Source organism: Lepidochelys kempii, chromosome 6, assembly GCF_965140265.1.
Source record: "Lepidochelys kempii isolate rLepKem1 chromosome 6, rLepKem1.hap2, whole genome shotgun sequence".
Classification (NCBI taxonomy): domain Eukaryota; kingdom Metazoa; phylum Chordata; order Testudines; family Cheloniidae; genus Lepidochelys; species Lepidochelys kempii.
This window is the reverse complement of record NC_133261.1, coordinates 94,744,666-94,764,045: the sequence shown is the minus strand read 5'-3', so window position 1 is coordinate 94,764,045 and position 19,380 is coordinate 94,744,666. Positions and strand designations below refer to the sequence as shown.

General features: G+C 47.1%; 1 protein-coding gene across 10 annotated transcripts in view; it reads right to left on the bottom strand.

Moving 5' to 3' along the window:
• NRXN3 (neurexin 3) overlaps positions 1 to 19,380 on the bottom strand; it is a 1,402,093-nt gene that overhangs the window by 468,743 nt on the left and 913,970 nt on the right. For 2 of the 10 annotated variants that reach the window (XM_073349324.1, XM_073349325.1), the window contains exon 1: positions 18,412 to 19,378. The exons of the other annotated variants lie outside the window; for them this stretch is intronic. In XM_073349324.1, the coding sequence (XP_073205425.1) occupies positions 18,412 to 18,655 (244 nt within the window). In that variant the 5' untranslated portion in view covers positions 18,656 to 19,378. Of the gene's footprint in view, positions 1 to 18,411; positions 19,379 to 19,380 lie in introns of those variants that run through there. 10 annotated transcript variants of the gene reach the window in all.

The window sequence follows — 19,380 nt, the reverse complement described above, 5'->3', positions numbered from 1 at the left end:
GGCCCTCCGACATCCTCACAGATGCAGGGACTAATTTCCTGGCAGGAACTATGAAAAACCTTTGGGAAGCTCATGGGGTAAATCACTTGGTTGCCACTCCTTACCATCATCAAACAAATGGCATGGTGGAGAAGTTTAATGGAACTTTGGGGGCCATGATACGTAAATTCGTAAATGAGCACTCCAATGATTGGGACCTAGTGTTGCAGCAGTTGCTCTTTGCCTACAGAGCGGTACCACATCCCAGTTTAGGGTTTTCCCCATTTGAACTTGTATATGGCCGTGAGGTTAAGGGGCCATTGCAGTTGGTGAAGCAGCAATGGGAGGGATTTACACCTTCTCCAGGAACTAACATTCTGGACTTTGTAACCAACCTACAAAACACCCTCCGAACCTCTTTAGCCCTTGCTAGAGAAAACTTACAGGATGATCAAAAAGAGCAAAAAGCCTGGTATGATAAACATGCCAGAGAGCGTTCCTTCAAAGTAGGAGACCAGGTCATGGTCTTAAAGGCGCTCCAGGCCCATAAAATGGAAGCATCATGGGAAGGGCCATTCGTGGTCCAGGAGCGCCTGGGAGCTGTTAATTATCTCATAGCATTCCCCACCTCCAACCGAAAGCCTAAGGTGTATCCTATTAATTCTCTAAAGCCCTTTTATTCCAGAGAATTAAAGGTTTGTCAGTTTACAGCCCAGGGAGGAGACGACGCTGAGTGGCCTGAAGGTGTCTATTACGAAGGGAAATGTGCTGGTGGGGTGGAAGAGGTGAACCTCTCCATGACCCTTGGGCGTATGCAGCGACAGCAGATCCAGGAGCTGTGCACTAGCTACGCGCCAACGTTCTCAGCCACCCCAGGACTGACTGAACGGGCATACCACTCCATTGACACAGGTAATGCTCACCCAATTAGGGTTCAACCTTACCGGGTGTCTCCTCAAGCTAAAACTGCTATAGAACGGGAGATCCAGGATATGTTACAGATGGGTGTAATCCGCCCCTCTGAAAGTGCATGGGCATCTCCAGTGGTTCTAGTTCCCAAACCAGATGGGGAAATACGTTTTTGCGTGGACTACCGTAAGCTAAATGCTGTAACTCGCCCAGACAACTATCCCATGCCACGCACAGATGAACTATTAGAGAAACTGGGACGGGCCCAGTTCATCTCTACCTTGGACTTAACCAAGGGGTACTGGCAGGTACCGCTAGATGAATCTGCCAAGGAAAGGTCAGCCTTCATCGCACATCTCGGGCTGTATGAATTTAATGTACTCCCTTTCGGGCTGCGAAATGCACCCGCCACTTTCCAAAGACTTGTAGATGGTCTCCTAGCGGGATTAGGAGAATATGCAGTCGCCTACCTTGACGATGTGGCCATATTTTCGGATTCCTGGGCAGACCACCTGGAACATCTACAAAAAGTCCTTGAGCGCATAAGGGAGGCAGGACTAACTGTTAAGGCTAAGAAGTGTCAAATAGGCCTAAACAGAGTGACTTACCTTGGACACCAGGTGGGTCAAGGAACTATCAGCCCCCTACAGGCCAAAGTGGATGCTATCCAAAAGTGGCCTGTCCCAAAGTCAAAGAAACAGGTTCAATCCTTCTTAGGCTTGGCCGGTTATTACAGACGATTTGTACCGCACTACAGCCAAATCGCTGCCCCACTGACAGACCTAACCAAAAAGAAACAGCCAAATGCTGTTCAGTGGACCGGAAAGTGTCAGAAGGCCTTTAACAAGCTTAAAGCGACACTCATGTCTGACCCTGTACTAAGGGCCCCAGACTTTGACAAACCGTTCCTAGTAACCACAGATGCATCCGAGCGTGGTGTGGGAGCAGTTTTAATGCAGAAAGGACCTGATCAAGAATTCCACCCTGTAGTGTTTCTCAGCAAAAAACTGTCTGAGAGGGAAAGCAACTGGTCAGTCACTGAAAAAGAATGTTATGCCATTGTCTACGCTCTGGAAAAGCTACGCCCATATGTTTGGGGACGGCGTTTCCACCTGCAAACCGACCATGCTGCACTAAAGTGGCTTCACACCGTCAAAGAAACTAACAAAAAACTTCTTCGGTGGAGTTTAGCTCTCCAAGATTTTGATTTCGACATCCAACACATCTCAGGAGCTTCTAACAAAGTGGCTGATGCACTCTCCCGTGAAAGTTTCCCAGAATCAACTGGTTAAAATCGTCCTTGAGATGTGGAAAATATTGTTAGTCTTTATGTACTTGGTAGTATATTTAGAGATGCATGTGTCTTATTAACTCTGTTTTCCTAGAGCTCCAGGAAGAAATCCCAGCCAGTGTTTCACCCTAGCTGAGATTTGGGGGGCGTGTCATAAATATAAAGGGAAGGGTAAACCCCTTTGAAATCCCTCCTGGCCAGGGGAAAGCTCCTCTCACCTGTAAAGGGTTAAGAAGCTAAAGGTAACCTCGCTGGCACCTGACCAAAATGACCAATGAGGAGACAAGATACTTTCAAAAGCTGGGAGGAGGGAGAGAAGCAAAGGGTCTGGGTCTGTCTGTAGTCGTCTTGGCCAGGGACAGAACAGGAATGGAGTCTTAGAACTTTTAGTAAGTAATCTAGCGAGGTATGTGTTAGATTATGATTTCTTTAAATGGCTGAGAAAAGAATTGTGCTGAATAGAATAACTATTTCTGTCTGTGTATCTTTTTTGTAACTTAAGGTTTTGCCTAGAGGGGTTCTCTATGTTTTTGAATCTAATTACCCTGTAAGATATCTACCATCCTGATTTTACAGGGGGGATTTCTTTATTTCTATTTACTTCTATTTTTTATTAAAAGTCTTCTTGTAAAACACTGAATGCTTTTTCATTGTTCTCAGATCCAAGGGTTTGGGTCTGTGGTCACCTATGCAAATTGGTGAGGCTTTTTATCCAACATTTCCCAGGAAAGGGGGGGTGCAAGTGTTGGGAGGATTGTTCATTATTCTTAAGATCCAAGGGTCTGGGTCTGTAGTCACCTAGGCAAATTGGTGAGGCTTTTTACCAAACCTTGTCCAGGAAGTGGGGTGCAAGGTTTTGGGAAGTATTTTGGGGGGAAGGACGCGTCCAAACAGCTCTTCCCCAGTAACCAGTATTAGTTTGGTGGTGGTAGTGGCCAGTCCAAGGATAACGGGTGGAATATTTTGTACCTTGGGGAAGTTTGACCTAAGCTGGTAAAGATAAGCTTAGGAGGTTTTTCATGCAGGTCCCCACATCTGTACCCTAGAGTTCAGAGTGGGGGAGGAACCGTGACATGATCCCACCTCTGCCACCACATGTCACGGTTCCTCCCCCACTCTGAACTCTAGGGTACAGATGTGGGGACCTGCATGAAAAACCTCCTAAGCTTATCTTTACCAGCTTAGGTCAAAACTTCCCCAAGGTACAAAATATTACACCTTGGACTGGCCGCTACCACCACCAAACTAATACTGGTTACTGGGGAAGAGCTGTTTGGACGCGTCCTTCCCCCCAAAATACTTCCCAAAACCTTGCACCCCACTTCCTGGACAAGGTTTGGTAAAAAGCCTCACCAATTTGCCTAGGTGACTACAGACCCAGACCCTTGGATCTTAAGAACAATGAACAATCCTCCCAACACTTGCACCCCCCCTTTCCTGGGAAATGTTGGATAAAAAGCCTCACCAATTTGCATAGGTGACCACAGACCCAAACCCTTGGATCTGAGAACAATGAAAAAGCATTCAGTGTTTTACAAGAAGACTTTTAATAAAAAATAGAAGTAAATAGAAATAAAGAAATCCCCCCTGTAAAATCAGGATGGTAGATATCTTACAGGGTAATTAGATTCAAAAACATAAAGAACCCCTCTAGGCAAAACCTTAAGTTACAAAAAAGATACACAGACAGAAATAGTTATTCTATTCAGCACAATTCTTTTCTCAGCCATTTAAAGAAATCATAATCTAACACATACCTAGCTAGATTACTTACTAAAAGTTCTAAGACTCCATTCCTGTTCTGTCCCTGGCCAAGACGACTACAGACAGACCCAGACCCTTTGTTTCTCTCCCTCCTCCCAGCTTTTGAAAGTATCTTGTCTCCTCATTGGTCATTTTGGTCAGGTGCCAGCGAGGTTACCTTTAGCTTCTTAACCCTTTACAGGTGAGAGGAGCTTTCCCCTGGCCAGGAGGGATTTCAAAGGGGTTTACCCTTCCCTTTATATTTATGACACACGCACATAGCCCCTAACCCTTCTCAGCATCTGAACTGAGCTTCCCTATGGAAATGCATTACACAGACATAGCCCCAACTCTCAGACAGACACATGAAAACCAGACGCTGCTTCTGAGCTGAACCAAGTGTCTAATAGGAAATTATAAACACCCCTACACACACACACTTCAGACATTGCATCTGAATAGAGTGGAGTTTAGTTTTCTATGGAAATTTTCTACACCTGCACTCTCTCACTATTTTAAAACACAGTGTGGATCATCTCAGGTAGCAGTACAACAACCCAGCCTTTCAACTGTAATAATTTATTATGTGCCTGTTGTGGCCCCCAGGCTTATTATTCCATACAGTCCAAAAAAACAAAAACAAAAAACTTACCATGGGTTGTGGTGGATTCTCCATCACTGGGAACTTTTAAATCAAGATTGAATGTTTTTCTAAAAAACACATACCTTAGTACAAACAGGAATTAAATTCAGGGAAGTCCTATGGGCTCAGTTAGATAGAAAGTCAGTCTAGATGACCACAATGGTCCCTTGGGCCTTAGATTCTGAGTTCAGATCTAAGAAGAATGTACAGGAGTGACCCTCCTGATAAGATTTGATACTGCATTTCTTTTTTACTTTAGTAAGGCTGTTTATTTCCTCCAGCTGCAAACTGCCTGTGTCTTTAGTTGAGAGCTGCTTTGTACTTAATAGATCTTTGATGATCATTCTCTTTTATTTGTGATTAAAAGGAAAGGAAGAATGGGAACTATATCCTTGACTGATTTATACTTCTATTTAATCTCACTCTTCCTCCTCGTCTCTCCATCCCCTCCGCTTTCCCTTGCTGGCTGAAACTGCCTCTACAATTTAGCTCACAACCTCTGGTCAAATGGATTGATTGAACCCTGGCGGAAAGAGTCTCACTTGGTGGCAGAAATGAAAGGAGGTAAGAACAGGGAACACTGCATGTAAGTGACAAGCCTTGGATAATGTAAACAGCCTCTTGTGACAACCGTGAAAAGTGGTGGTTCTGCCCCTTCTCTCCCCTGCCCCTCTATGGGCCAGAGGGAGAGAAAGGACAGTCCACTGTTCTTTATTGCAGTGATGGAGTCACTCTCACTGGGGGTTGTGAATTCAGTCACTCAGGGGAAAAAAAATAGCAGTGACTGAACCAGGAGAACACTGTGTTTTAACCTTGGAGTCCAGTAAATCAAAATTCCTCTGACTGTGTGATCTGGGGATGGGGTCCCAGGGTGAGGACTGGCTGAATGGAAGTGCGATTGTCCCAGTCCTCATAACACTGCAGGGATGAAACCTCACAGCCAGTGGCACAACATAAAAACGCCACAAGATGTTACGGTGCTCCTGTGTGTGCTGAATACAAGCTCAAATATTTGAGGTGCAGTTTGGGTGCCTCCTTCCAATATATTATAAGCTGAGAATGACACTTTGCTTCTCTGATGCCACCGGTCACTCTAGGGCCTCAGAGTGCTTTACAAGCATATTTACTCACGGTACTTGTTACTGTCTCCAATTGAGGCACAAAGCAGTAAAATGGCTTGCTTCAAATATCACACAGTAAGCCAGTAGCAGAGCTAGGGAGAAAACCTAGGAGTCCTTACATCCCTTCTCTAACCACTAAACACGCCTTCACTGGACAGCTTCAGCTGTTGCAAAGTGACTGTATGAAATCCTGGCCCAATTGAGGCCAGTGGCACACCCTCTGAGTTAAATATCCCCCATTTAAGAGAGATCACACATCTGAATGGCTTGGCTGCAAGATGTGGCCTGAGTAGATGGCTTGATAACTAGGGCACAGACTGTAATTTAGTTAAACCAGTAACACCCTGACTAAAATGGAGTAAGCTTGAATTACCATGAGCAGAATTTGGCCCCTAGATCTTTGGCTCTGAATCCCTGCTTTCTTTTCCTAAATCAGTACAATCCAGCTCCTTGCCTGAGGGGGGGCAGCCCCGTCACCTTTCTCTGCTGTAGTTTACTGCAAGCACTGCCAACCTAACTCATGGTACTGACTGATCTCACATAAGCAAGTCAAGAGTTCCCTTAACACCTGCAGGCCACAGGAAATTCTTCCTGAGTCTCACATTTGGAAATGCAATAAAACCCACCAAAACAAAAAACCCACCTCTGCTCTGCTTCTCCTTCTTCCCCTTATGAAGTGCTGAATGCATCTCTCAAGGAAAATTAATTTCTTTCCCTTTTCCTTGCCTCTAATGAACTGCCTCTGAATGCAAGAGGGCATGGGAAAAGGAGAACAGAGTCAGTGGTGAGCAAATAAAAAGTGAAAAGGCATTCAAAGCCATCAATATCTTTGCAAAACTAGCCTGATGGAAATGTGTTGGCCTGCATGCAGGGGAGGGAGACTGGAACAACTGGCAGCAGCCGTCATTTGATGGAAAAGAGGAGACATGGTGGAATTGTCTTCCCTTCAGTCTCAGGATGAGGGGGGAAGGAGCCAGATTGCCAGATGATGGCCACGGTCACATAACAGGATCTAGACCATGATCCAGACCCAGACAAGGATTCCAGACCCTGGGCTCTGGATTCTGTGGGAAACCACACTGGCTATTGCAAACAGCAGCCTGATTCAGTAGTCAATGAATGAAGAGCTCTTTTTGGAAAGCCTAGGGCAGGGCACCATAAGCCATGGCAGAATGCAACACACACAAGAAGGGTCACCATGAGGTAGGTAGAAAGGAAGAGCTAGCAAGCTAGTTCTTTAGTTGCTGTTCTGACTCCTTCATCTCACAAGGCTGCAAGATTCCAGAGTGCTATGGTATAAAAAGCACAACATTTATATAAAATGGTAACACCAGGAGCTCTGAGCACCTAGAGAATTAGCAGCTGTCTGACAGTTTATTGGGTAACGTTCTCAAGTGGTCACCATTTCTTAGGGAAGTAACAAAGGGTGAAGCGCATTAAGTTTGGAGGTTTGATTCACATAAACACGCAAAAGCCAGAATGCTCCTCCAGATAATCAGAATCTCTCCATCTATAAACCACACTGGAAATTCCATGGAAAAAGGCCAGCCAGAAAGGATTGCAGAGAGCACGGAGGCAGGTGAGAAAAGTGACCCAAGCTTCTTTTTGTCAAAAGTTCAGTTTGATTTTCTGGATGAGGGTTCAGCTCGGTTCTTATTTTCCCCAAACCTACTCACCCATCCTGCAAGGAAGGAAGAGGGACCAAAAACATTTTTGCTAAACGAATTAGCCTGTGTATACATGCCATAAGAGGCCTGCCTTCCAGTCTGAAAGTGAGCACAGCTGCAAGTTTCCACCAACACAGTAATGAAACCCTGGAGTTCAGGCTTTCCCAGCAGAATTTGCAAATGCTCTGTGAGGCGAGCGAGGAGAGATGATTTGTAAATCGTTAGACTTCTTTAGATGTCTACTGTGTTACCTATCAGCTCTGTGTTCTTGGGGAACCAGGATGCAGTACTCAGCCTGCCTGACTCATGAAAGACCTCCCCACATTCTTCCCCCGAGTCTCTACTTGAGCCAAAGCCAATCAGAAGGAAGACTTACAAAAAGCAATGAAAAGGCAGTGGAAGACACACCTGAACCCTTCCGGACAAGGGTGACAAGATTAAGGAAACTCCCCTAGCCTCATCTTCATCGAAGATGGGACAGGGAGGCATCTCTATTAGCATACAGAATGGAGACCAGAGATTCCAAGGCAAGAACTGCACTGAACTCTGGGACCAGAAAAGCACTGCATGATGGGGTTAATGTTCATGAACCAGATGTTAATGAACCCATGCCTGCACACACCCAGCTCAGTAGTTATCAGACCAATTCTAGTAATAAATCCTTTATTGGTATCCAAAATACTGAAGCTGCCTAATTGCACTGTGAGTAGGGTGACCAGATAGAAAGTGTAAAAAATCAGGACAGAGGGTGGGGGGTAATAGGAGCCTATATAAGAAAAAGCCCTCAAAATCGGGACTGTCCCTATAAAATTGGAACATCTGGTCACCCTAACTGTGAGCTCCCTGGAAGGACCACCACTCATAGCCAGGAATGATCAGTTCCTTTTGCCTAGCCTGAAAAAAAAAACAACTTTGGTATACTCCCGTGAGCCATCAGTTTACCCATAAACAAATCTTGTGTTCTCACTTGAACCATTGTTCTTTCCCTACACAAACCCCTACCCATGCTCCAGTAAGTGCTCTGATGCCTGTATCCAAAATCTGCATCAGTTCCATAGGGACGTCATCTTCTCCTGACTGATCATGCTGGTGGCTCTGCCTGTCTCCAGCACTCTGGACCCTCAGCTACCACCTCCATCTGGGAACCCCGATCCATTCAAGCTTCACGGAGTGGTGAGACTCCAGCTCTCTCTCTCTCTCTCTCTAGGTATAGCCTTCTGACCCTGACTTGTGTGATCAGTTATAGTTTTCTAAACCCGACTTTTATAATCAAATTTAAGTTAAATTTAATATTATAACAGTTTTGTTTGTTTGGCTCCCCTTGTATGGTTATTACCTGGCAATGGTTAAGCTTATTGCTTCTCTCTCTCCCCGTCCCTTGTGGGCATTTTTTAGGCTTCCCCATTTGCTCTGTAGCAACGCTCCTCGTACCTACGCGAAAGAGCCCTGCAATGCCCAAAAATCCTGTGGGATTTGCGCATCAAGTGGGTTACTAACAGAACAATTGTAATGTGAAAGTGGGGATAGGGAGGTGCTGAATCTGGGGCATATGAGGGTGGCAGCTTGGAAGTGCTGCTCGATCCAGCCTGCTCAGGCGTGCTCTATACTGGTGTGGTGCCCATGGCATATGAGGCTGACAGCTTGGAGGTGCTGTTCGACCCAGCCTGTTGAGTCCAAGGGCATATGAGGGCAACAGCTTGGAAGTGCTGCTCAACCCTGCCTACTGAGTCCAGGGACATATAAGAGGTCAGCTTGGGAGTACTGATTAAACCAGCCCTCTCAGATGCGCTCAGTGAGAGTCTTTGATTCTGGGGCTGGAAGGACCTAGCCCTGGGGAACCTAGGTCCTGCAGGATAGGTCCACTGGGAGGGAACTTGCAGAAGGGAGAAGTAGCGCTCCTTATGAGAGCACAAGTGACACAAGCAGTACATTGACAGAATTACAGTCACCGCCCCCGCCCCCCCAGAATAGTAATCCTAATAAATGAATGTACCCCAAAGTAACAGGCAAATCTGGTAACTATTGAGGAGGGTGTAGCTTGTATTTTCTTCCCAGATAATAGTTCTGGAGTAATATCACTTCAAGGGCTGCACAGGATGACAAACTGTCTTTTCTAACACTGTTCAACAAAACCCGCCCATCAAAGAGTAGCTTGAAGCATCACACCACAAGCAAAGGATGGCTGCCTTAATGTCAAACCATGGTCATCAGTGGGGACGGAACCTAGAAAATTCAGCATCAAAACCACAGGCCATCTGTCTAGGTACTTGTATGGCTTCCATCACCATGGTATCTCTAGAACTTGAGGTAAAGGAGCAACTCTGGTAGATGCACAATAAGTAGCAGGGTGTTGTGATCCCAGGTGCCAGCCACTAGAAAGAGTTGAGAGCACGTGCAGAGAGACTCCACATAAGCCTTGCCATTCAAGTTCAGACAATTGATTCCTCTAGTAGTCCAATATGACGTTTAGGAGCAGAGCCATGAAAACCAGCCACCCCCACCTATGAGACAACTGCTTTGTCTTGAGAGAATGAATTTAGTCTCCACCCCAGAGGAGGTGCTTCTAGAGCAGGGTTAAGGGCCCCTGATGGGCAACATGGGGGAAGATAGCAGAGCAGTGGCAGGGCAGTGTCCGCTCTGTGACTACCCAGAGGAAGGTCAGTCTGGTGGCACAGCTTGCATGAGTTCTCTATTAAAAAAAAACCAAAAACCCCAACCATAAAGAGCATCCAGGACTCTCTACCATCTGATATTCAAAACAAATGTGCAGGGCTTTCTTCCCCCACCCCCGCAACATCTTATGACGGTCTGCTTCATTCACCCCGCCCTCTTGGCAGCACAGCTGTTGTCATATCTGCTGCAGCTCAAGTATCTTTCACCCCCCTTTGCCCAACCAACAGGACTGTCAAGAGACAAAAGGTGCAACAGAAAGATGTTAGGGTAAAACCCTAACCCTGGTTCAGTTCAATATTGTCTATCAACCTGCTATGCACGTTTAGCAACTACTATCGCTCACACTGAGTTCATTTTCATTTTAATACACCATACAGAAAAGCAGCCCAAATACATATTCCCACATCTAAAGCATATAATCTGTAAACTATAGGAAAAGGCAGATCATTTCCATTAGTTTCTTATGTAGCAAAAACCACAATTTACACCCAAAGCATATAATTATATTCAAATTCTAAAAGACAGTGTTGGAAGTACTTTAAATTCATAGTTTGGGGGAAAGTCACTCAGGGGTATATGCAGTTATGTTTTAATGTGCAAAAACAACACGCACACACAAAAAGAGAGAGCAAGAGAAGTAATTTGAGCAAATGGCGAGGGGGCCGTGGAAAATTACAGACCCACACTCCCAGTGCCTGTCTGGAATTCTGAGCAGCCGGCGTTCCATCATAAAACATTCTTGCTGTTCCTTTGAAAACAACAAAGGTGGCAATTGTGGCTAGACCCCATTCAGACTTCAGAACCACGGCGGAAAACACTGCCAGGCTCTGTGTCCAGAATTCAAAAGTGTCCTTCCTCCTCTTCAGGCAGGGTTCAATCTTGGCTGCTTTTTGGGTTGCCAAAGCACAAGAGTAATAAAGGGACTTTGCACATCTATATTGCTTCCTACCTAGGATCTCAACGCACACTAATGGACATAGCTGCTCAACCCTGCTGGGAGGTAGGTCACCGGTGCTGTCCTCATTTTAAGAAGGTATAGGAAATAAAGCAGAGATAGGGAAAATGAGTTATCCAAGATCACACGACAAGTCAGAGCCACTGGCCAACTTAAAGTTTACAGTGTAAACTTCAAGAGCATCCCTCTTCTTCAAATTTAATATTCACAGAAGCTAGAAAAGAAAAAGATCTATTAGATCTTCCAGTCCACCTCTCTGCCAGTGCAGGATTGATACCCCGGACAATTTAAGCAGAAAGCAGGTCCTCTTAACATCATAGTGAGTGGAAATGGAAAAAGACACAATAGTTCCTATCCAGTCCACTTCCCAGCCAAGACAATATTCAGTATTGCAGTATATTCCCCAGTGCTTTGATCAATTCTGTGTTAAATTACTCAAGCTATGGGACTTCCACCACCACCCCTGGATGAATACTCTCCACTTTTAAATTTTCCAGCAAGAGATGCCTCTCTCCCATACCAGCTCCTGCCTTAAGCGACTGTGGAGTGTGGACTATAGTGCTTATGACATCACATGTTATTACGGTGACAATCATAACATTGCTTAAGTATTTTGATGCCACTGTAGCAGGATGAAGGGGAAAAAAAGCTGCCTGATGACTAACAAAATTTCCTTTAGTAATTAGTTACAGTGGAAGAGAAAATGATAACTAACATATAGGGTGACTGGACAGCAAATGTGAAAAATCGGGATGGGGGTATGTAAGAAAGTCTATGTAAGCCTATGTAAGAAAAAGACCCAAAAATCGGGACTGTCCTTATAAAATCGGGACATCTGGTCACCCTACTAACATAGGAATGTTAAAGACTGTCATTTTATTTTTGTAATGATGATTGTACAGTGAGAGTGTGAGTGTCTTCCAAAGTAGCAGAAAACTGTTTTACAACCTAAAACTGATAAACAGACTACACATCCGTATTACCTATCTTTGAAACACAGCCATCTCTGGAATGGAACATAGCAGCTGTTTCACAGCTCAGAGCAACACTAACAAAAAGCAGAGAAGATTGCGTGAAGAACCACTCACCAGCTAACTCAGCGGGAAATATAGGGAGAAAGAAAGCCCTGACTTAATTATGATTCAGGACTAACACCCTCACTCTTGCAAAGTGTGCCACTGGATTTTTAATAAGACTAAGGAATCAGAAACTTTGTACGTCTCTTCTGAAAGGGGGCACCTCCAGCAGCACAGCGCCCCCTAGCACCATGATGGAGTCATAGTTCAGAATTAACTCAGAGCGCGGAGGGTCGTTTACTAAAACAATACCGTCTGGTCCCAGCAGCACCTCAAGTTTTTCTTGCTTGGTACGGTGACTCAGGAACCCCTTAATGCCAACTGGCAAAGGGGTTACAGGAATGTCCTGATTCTGGTAGGTACATTCTCGTTCACCAAAGAATGCCATGTGAGGTCTTAAATGAAAGTGTGGGTTCCACTGGTCATTAATATCATTGTGAGATATATGTATAGATACATGTAAGGAGTTATATTTACTGAAAATATGTTTTACAGGCATCGTTGGCTAACAGGTTTTCTGTCAGACAAGAGAGGTTATTCACCTGTCTGTCGGGTGCAAAATAAGCACTTTAAGCTAACACAATTAATGTCCATTTACATACAAAAACAGCAGAGAAATGTGAAGTCAACAGGAAAGCAGCACACAGGAAAAATAAGCCATGAGCGTTGCGGGGAGGTTATCCTGACTCTGGGTACATATGAACTTTAGGGATATAAGAAGGCAAAGACAACACCCCTTTATCCTGTACATAAGTAAACTGGCAGTGCGTTTACATTCATGAAAATAAGATCTCAACCAACCTTGGTTGAAAGGCTGCAGAAGATATTGGTTGAAATAAAACTTCTTTCGACAAGAAAAGCGGCAAAGAGTCCTGTGGCACCTTACAGACTAACAGATGTACTGGAGCATAAGCTTTCGTGGGTAAATACCCACTTCGTCAGATACATGTCTGATGTGCATCTGACGACATAGGTATTCACTCACAAAAATTTATGCTCCAGTACGTCTGTTAGTCTATAAGGTGCCACAGGACTCTTTGCTGCTTTTACAGAACCAGACTAACACAGCTACCCCTCTGATATTTAGACAAGAAGTTTACCTGTTAAATTTAGTCTCTAGAAAGCATGTTATGATTTTGTTTTAGATGTAGCTATTTGTATCCAATATTCTCACTCATTCAGGAGGTAATGTATGATAATAAAACTTATTGTTGTTTTCACTATGAATCTCTCTCAGGGCTGTTATATTAAGCTGGGGCTGATCCTGACTTAGTCATATAAACTGGTGTGTACATTAGTCCTTCAGGGACTGCAAATCTGGCATTTCTGTGAGTGTTCAGTGCATAAAGGCACTGGACACTACAGGGGAACACTTCAAATGCTATGGATTAGGAACCAAGTCACTGGCTGAATTGTCTGGGGAAGGCAGTAGGGAGGGTACTAGCAGAATTTTCATTAGCAGATCTAGAGGAGAAGCCAGAACTAGAATAGTAGGAAGTGCAGGTCAGAATTGGGGTTCATTGGCAGAGCTGTGTGGGAAGCTTGCACAGCATTGATTTGGGATTAGTTCCTCATTTGCATAAACACTAGTTTTCACTCACCAACTGAACAAAAAGAAATTAGCAACATTACAACCCCCATAAATGCTTCATGTAAAGGGACTACAAATGACAGGACTTGAGAAGTGACTAAGGCCTCCGAGTTGCCACCTACAAGTTCTGGTGACTCCTCACTGCCAATCCTCACAAGAAGCCCTCGCATTACACCGTGACTTGCTCTGCAGTTTGAACAAGCCTGGTCCTTGCAAGGTAAAAAACACACCACTTCCCCAGCCACCCCTGCTGAGCAGATTCTGAGGGCCTGGCCCTCCTGCACATGGTGTCACGAAAAAAGCTCTGCATACCCCCCGATTTGCTGAGGAGGGGGAGATAAAAATATGGCTGGAGGGAGAAAAGGAGAAACCGAATTAATTAATTCATCACCAAGACAAAATACACACAAATCTTATTTTATCTGCCAACCAGTGGCATGCATTATTCAGCTGCCTAGTGCAGGCAAAGAAAAAAACAGAGCAAGGGACTGCAAGCCACTGGTGCAGGCTTTGGGGAGCTAAGCAGCTTCATAGCCCTCCCTCCCCCCCTCCCCCCCTTAGCTGATCTGGAGTGGATGAAACGTTGCCATATCTGGTCTGCAGATAAACTGACCCAGAACTTAAATGCACTATGGACTTCTTTTCCTACCTCAAAAGCTTTCCCTCATGACAGAGATCCCACTCTGCTTTGGAAGGTCCACACACAGAATGTGGCATTGTTTTTCTAGGCAAACCTTTGTTTGCTCACCTGCTGACACAGGTGTGCACCTGGCACAGAGAATCATTATAAAGAGACCAGCTCCTCTATATACTATGCTGTGCCAAGTTTCAACATTCACAGGTTGCAGCAAAGAATGTGGTAAAGCAGCAGCTTGGAAATTTCAGCATTAATCCTTATAATACTCGCACTGAGCAGATTGCCAGCTCAGGTCTCCATCCTGCACCACCTAAGTCAATGGAAGTTTTGCCACTGATTTCTGTGGAAGCCCAAAAGCAGCCCCAAACAAAGGCATAGGGGGACATCTATTCACTTATCTAGAGAACTATACATGATGGCTGCCTCTTATGGGACAGGTTTTCCACACTGATTAACAGTTTCCGGTGTCTGTTACTTGCATATGCATACAAAGACTGAGGTGCATAAGAGACTCAGCAGAGGTTGAGGAGACCAAGTTCCTTCCAAAACTGACCTCTGGATAGTCACAGCTTGGTTTAGGCAGCACAGATGGGGCACTCGGGATGGAAAGGCTCTGAAGGGCTAAACTGCTTCGGGATTTGAGGCCTGAGCCTGCCCCAACTATCAATTTCAACTGGATCAGGATTAGGCCCTTTAGTTTCATCCACCAAAGAAGAAATCAAAATCCCAGAAGACACAGACAGCCTCTTTTCACACACACACACACACACACACACACAAACACACCCCCACCTCCCTGAGTTCTGACTCTGCAAAGCTGTCACAGGTCCAAATTCCAAGTGCCTCTATTGTACAACATGAAAGGAAAACACAGATATAAACCAAGCCTGTGTTTTGGTAAAAGACCAGCTGTCTTCATGGTCCCTTTCTCCTCTCTCACTCTTGCTCATTCCCACAGGGGGTTCCATGCCAACCTTCTTGTATGGCACGATTTAGGGCGGGGGTGGAATCTCAGGCTGGCTCATGTGTTGGCATCAACTCACGGAGCCTTCCACTTCCCTTGCCTTGTTACTGAAATGAGGGAGCAAGGAAAATGCCCCAAGTCCCTGAACGAAGCTGAAGACAGCTTTTATCTTCCACTGGATTGGTGAAGCTGGAAAAAGGGCTCACAGTGACAGCTCTAGAGCAGAAAGGAAGCTATTTACACCCTCATGAACCATTCCCTGCCACCTTATATCAGGGCTACCCAATAAAACATTTTGCTCCATATGTTAAATCCTCACTCACATGTGGTCTATGAACCAAACTTCTCCTCTGCCTCCCCAGAAATTGACACACATTCAGCTGAAGAGGTAGGGCTAGAGGACAAAGAGGACAGACAGAGGTGCTGGAAGTACGGGTGCTAGCCCTGGCTTGAAGTGGTTTCCATCATATACAGGGTTTACAGTTTGGTTCAATGGCTCTCAGCACCCCCAATGGCTCTCACTATACAAATTGTTCCAGCACCCCTGGACACAGGGTGCTCTGGATGAGGAGGGGCAGGGTACCTGTTACAGCTGTTGAATAGACTGGGTTGGAGAAAAGGGAAGCCAGTGACTGGAAGAGAAGGGGATGCTATGGGCCAGGACTGAGCGCCAGCAGAGCTGTGGTAGGGATCAGGACTGGGATAGAAGAGGGTACACTGGTAGAGCTGTACACAAGGTGCAAGAATAGAATAGCTGGGAGTGCTGCAGGTCAGAGATGCATTGGGAGAGCTGTAGCAGGAAGCCCAGAATGGGAATAGCAGGGGGTGGTACATAATAGGGCTAAGCTGCCATTATGTGGGGATTCAGGATTGAAGACACAGTGGTGCTGCAGGTCAGGATGGTGCATGGCCAAATCTGTAGATATGGGTAGGTTGAAAAAAACCTCTCATCATCAGCCTCAAAATTGAAGGAAAGCAAATCTAGACACTGCACACAGAGCCAATCAATGCCACCTATTGAACTCCATGCCCATCCACTGAACTGAGCTTCAGATGAGTTTATTATTAATAATAATAATTATTATTATTAACCACGCTTATTATGGTAGTGCCTAAAGACCAGCCAAGAAGGGGGCCCCACTGTGCTAGGCACTGTACAAACAGAACGGTCGACAGTCCCTATCCCGAAGAACTCACGATCTAAATAGAGCCTGGGTGGGGCAAGGGGTGGAAATGTGGGAACACACCGTGAACAAAGGGATGGCAGTGACAGAAACAGTGCTGGTGCGCCGGTCATTTCCCAGCCTTCAGCGATATGCCAGCGTTGCCTTGGCCTGGGTAGAGGTAAGATGCTAAAGAGTCTGGAATCCACACCTTGACCCCCTGCCCTGGGGTTGCAACTTTCAGCTGCAACTCTGGAGAAACTCCTTCCAAAAGGCCAGGCACTCAGCTGCCTGGGCCTCCCTGACCCCTGCCCAGATCCTCGCTGCAAACCGGCGGGCAGGTTTAGAGGGCGCTGAGCACTTGCCGCAGGGGAGGGAAAGGTGCGCCGGGGTGGGAGTGGGGAAGCAGCGGCTTGACTCGCCCGGGCCGGGCGAACGAGGAGGAGCGGTGAGAGCAGCACAGGGCAGAGCGCGCGGCTGCCGAGGAATCCAGCTCTGCTCCCGCACTCCCGTTTATCCCTCCCCCGGCCGGGGAACGCGGGGAACCGGGAGCAGCACAGGCCCCCCTGCCTGGCAGGTTTACACCGGCTCAGCGTTGCTCGGCACGCCAGGGAGCACAAGGACTGTCCAAGCAAGCCTGCCTCCCCGCCTTTCACCGCGCTGCTCTCCCTTCTTTCCGGCCTCAGTTCTCCCTCCTCCCCCGCTCGCTCTGCCGGGCTGCATTTACATGCAGTTCCTATTACTGCCTCTCCCCAGGTTTTCAGGGAGCCAATACCAGCCACAGCAGGGACCCAGCATCAAGAGCAACCGTTTCCCTTTACAGGCCCCCAGCTGCTTGACAACTTCATCAGATAACATTGAGAGACAGCGAGCGAGCGCCAGCCACAGCTGGCATCCTCCGCCCCCCCCCCCCCCCCCTTGTAGCTTCTGACACCTCCCCAGCGCCCAGGGCTAGCGTGCAGCGGGGAAAGGGGGCATGCAGTAATCCGGGTCCTAAACACACCAGAGAGGGTTAGGGCAGGTCCCCGGAGAAGACCCTCTGCTATGGGGGCTACGGGGCATCACCCACGCTGTACCGCGCCGCCTTCTTAAAGAGGAGCCCGGGGCAAACTATCATCCCCTTCGAACTTGCTATACCAAGTCCAGCCCTCAGACCTTCACTAACTGCCGTTTTGTGGAGACGGTGCCCGATTACATAGCCTATGGCCAGATAGGTACACGTAAATGGACTCTGCCCCCCTCCCGTCAGGATGTGTGACTATGTACACACCCAATACACACACACACACACAGCTCCCCTCCAAACACACATGGATTCGAAATGTCAGTTTCCCTGCAGAGAGGGGGTGTGTGACACACACACACACTGATGCTATGGGACCAGCATGTCCTAACCTACAGCAGGGCAAATGGAATCTGCTAATGCAGACCCATGCAGAGTCATGATCCAAGCTTCCCACTTCAGCATCAACAGAGGCAGAGTCGCAGTACAAGAACAGAGCGCTCTCGGATTTCAGGAAGATCTGCTGGCAAACATTAGGCTGCCCAAAGCAGCCTGATCACACCGCCGCCGGCTCCGGCCCCCCAGGACCCAGCCCCCTCCGCAAGAAGAGTGGCCGGGTCAATTGCACTCCCAGTCCCAACTGCCGACTGGCAAGCTACGTGGGACTTTTCTCACAGCCCCGACGCCGCTAGCGGTAAGTCCCTCCGGCTTCCCAGCCTGGGAGTGGGGCTCACGGCTGGGCAGCCAAGGGTAAACCCCCCCCAAACAGGGCAGCTCTGATCTGCCTGCAGAAGTTGGTAGTTTTAAGGAGGTTATTCATAAAAGCGGGGCTTTGGGGGGGGGGGTGATAGAGGTAAAAAAAAGGGTATTGGGAGGACGGGAGAGAAAAAAACACGCCCGCAAGAGAAAGTCACAAATTCTATTCTCAAGCCCCCCTTCCCTCTACATACAGCTGTTCTCAAAAAAGGGTTAGAAGGAAACAGAGCGAGAACCCACCGTGTCCTCCTCGTAGGGAGACAGGCGAGCGGTAGATAGAAATAGGCACAGAGTGGTGCTTGCTGCCGTGGAAATGATGCTCATGCTGAGCCTGAGACACAGACGAGGAAGAGGAGGCAGAAGAAGCCACGTTAGAGGAACTCCAAACCGAGCTGACGATACATCCCCAAAAGAGGGAGCACATCCACAGGGTCCAGGCGGGGTGGCGTCCTGGGCAGATGCTGGGGTCTATTCTCAGGTGCATGGTCAATGCACTGGGCACCTACCGACGGGGAGTTTGAATTCCAGCCGGGAAGACAGAATACGGTTCATGATGTCAAGGGGCCCATCCTAGCAGAAGGGAGAGTCACTTCCAAGGTGGGAGGGTGTGTGTGGTAGGACGGGAGCAGAGGGGAATGCGGGGGGAAAGGTAAACAAACAACCACACTCAAAAATTAAAGGTCGATGTTTCCCAGGGCTGGCTCTACTGTGCCAGGAACCCTGCTGCAGCACCAAACCGCCAGGAGGGACCAGGAAAGGCACACATGTCAGGAAGAAAGATCCTGGATCTCTCGCTTGTCAGGTTCCTCCAGGATCATAGATGACTTTCCCTGTCTGTGATCCTTGCCTCTCACTTAACAGGAGAAGGGCAAAAGAAAAAATAGCTAGAGACCCCAGGAAGGTTTTTGATTTTTACCCCAATTAAAAGGGGGTTCTGTTGCTTCTCCACTAGCAAGTGTTGCAATGCAGAATTGCTAGGCGGACACACACAAATCTGGATGGTTATCCTCCTTCCTCTGGATCCAGGCGGCAGGGAACTCAGTGAGAGAGAGAGAGAGAGAGAGAGAGAGGAGGAAAAGAGCAGGGGAAGAGGAAAGAAGTCCAGAATCCACAGGAGAGGCACAGAGAGCCTTAGGTGGAGCAGGATGCTCAGGGGGCAGCTCACTAAGTGAAGGCGACCAGGAAGCCCAGGTGAAGTGAAGAGAGGAC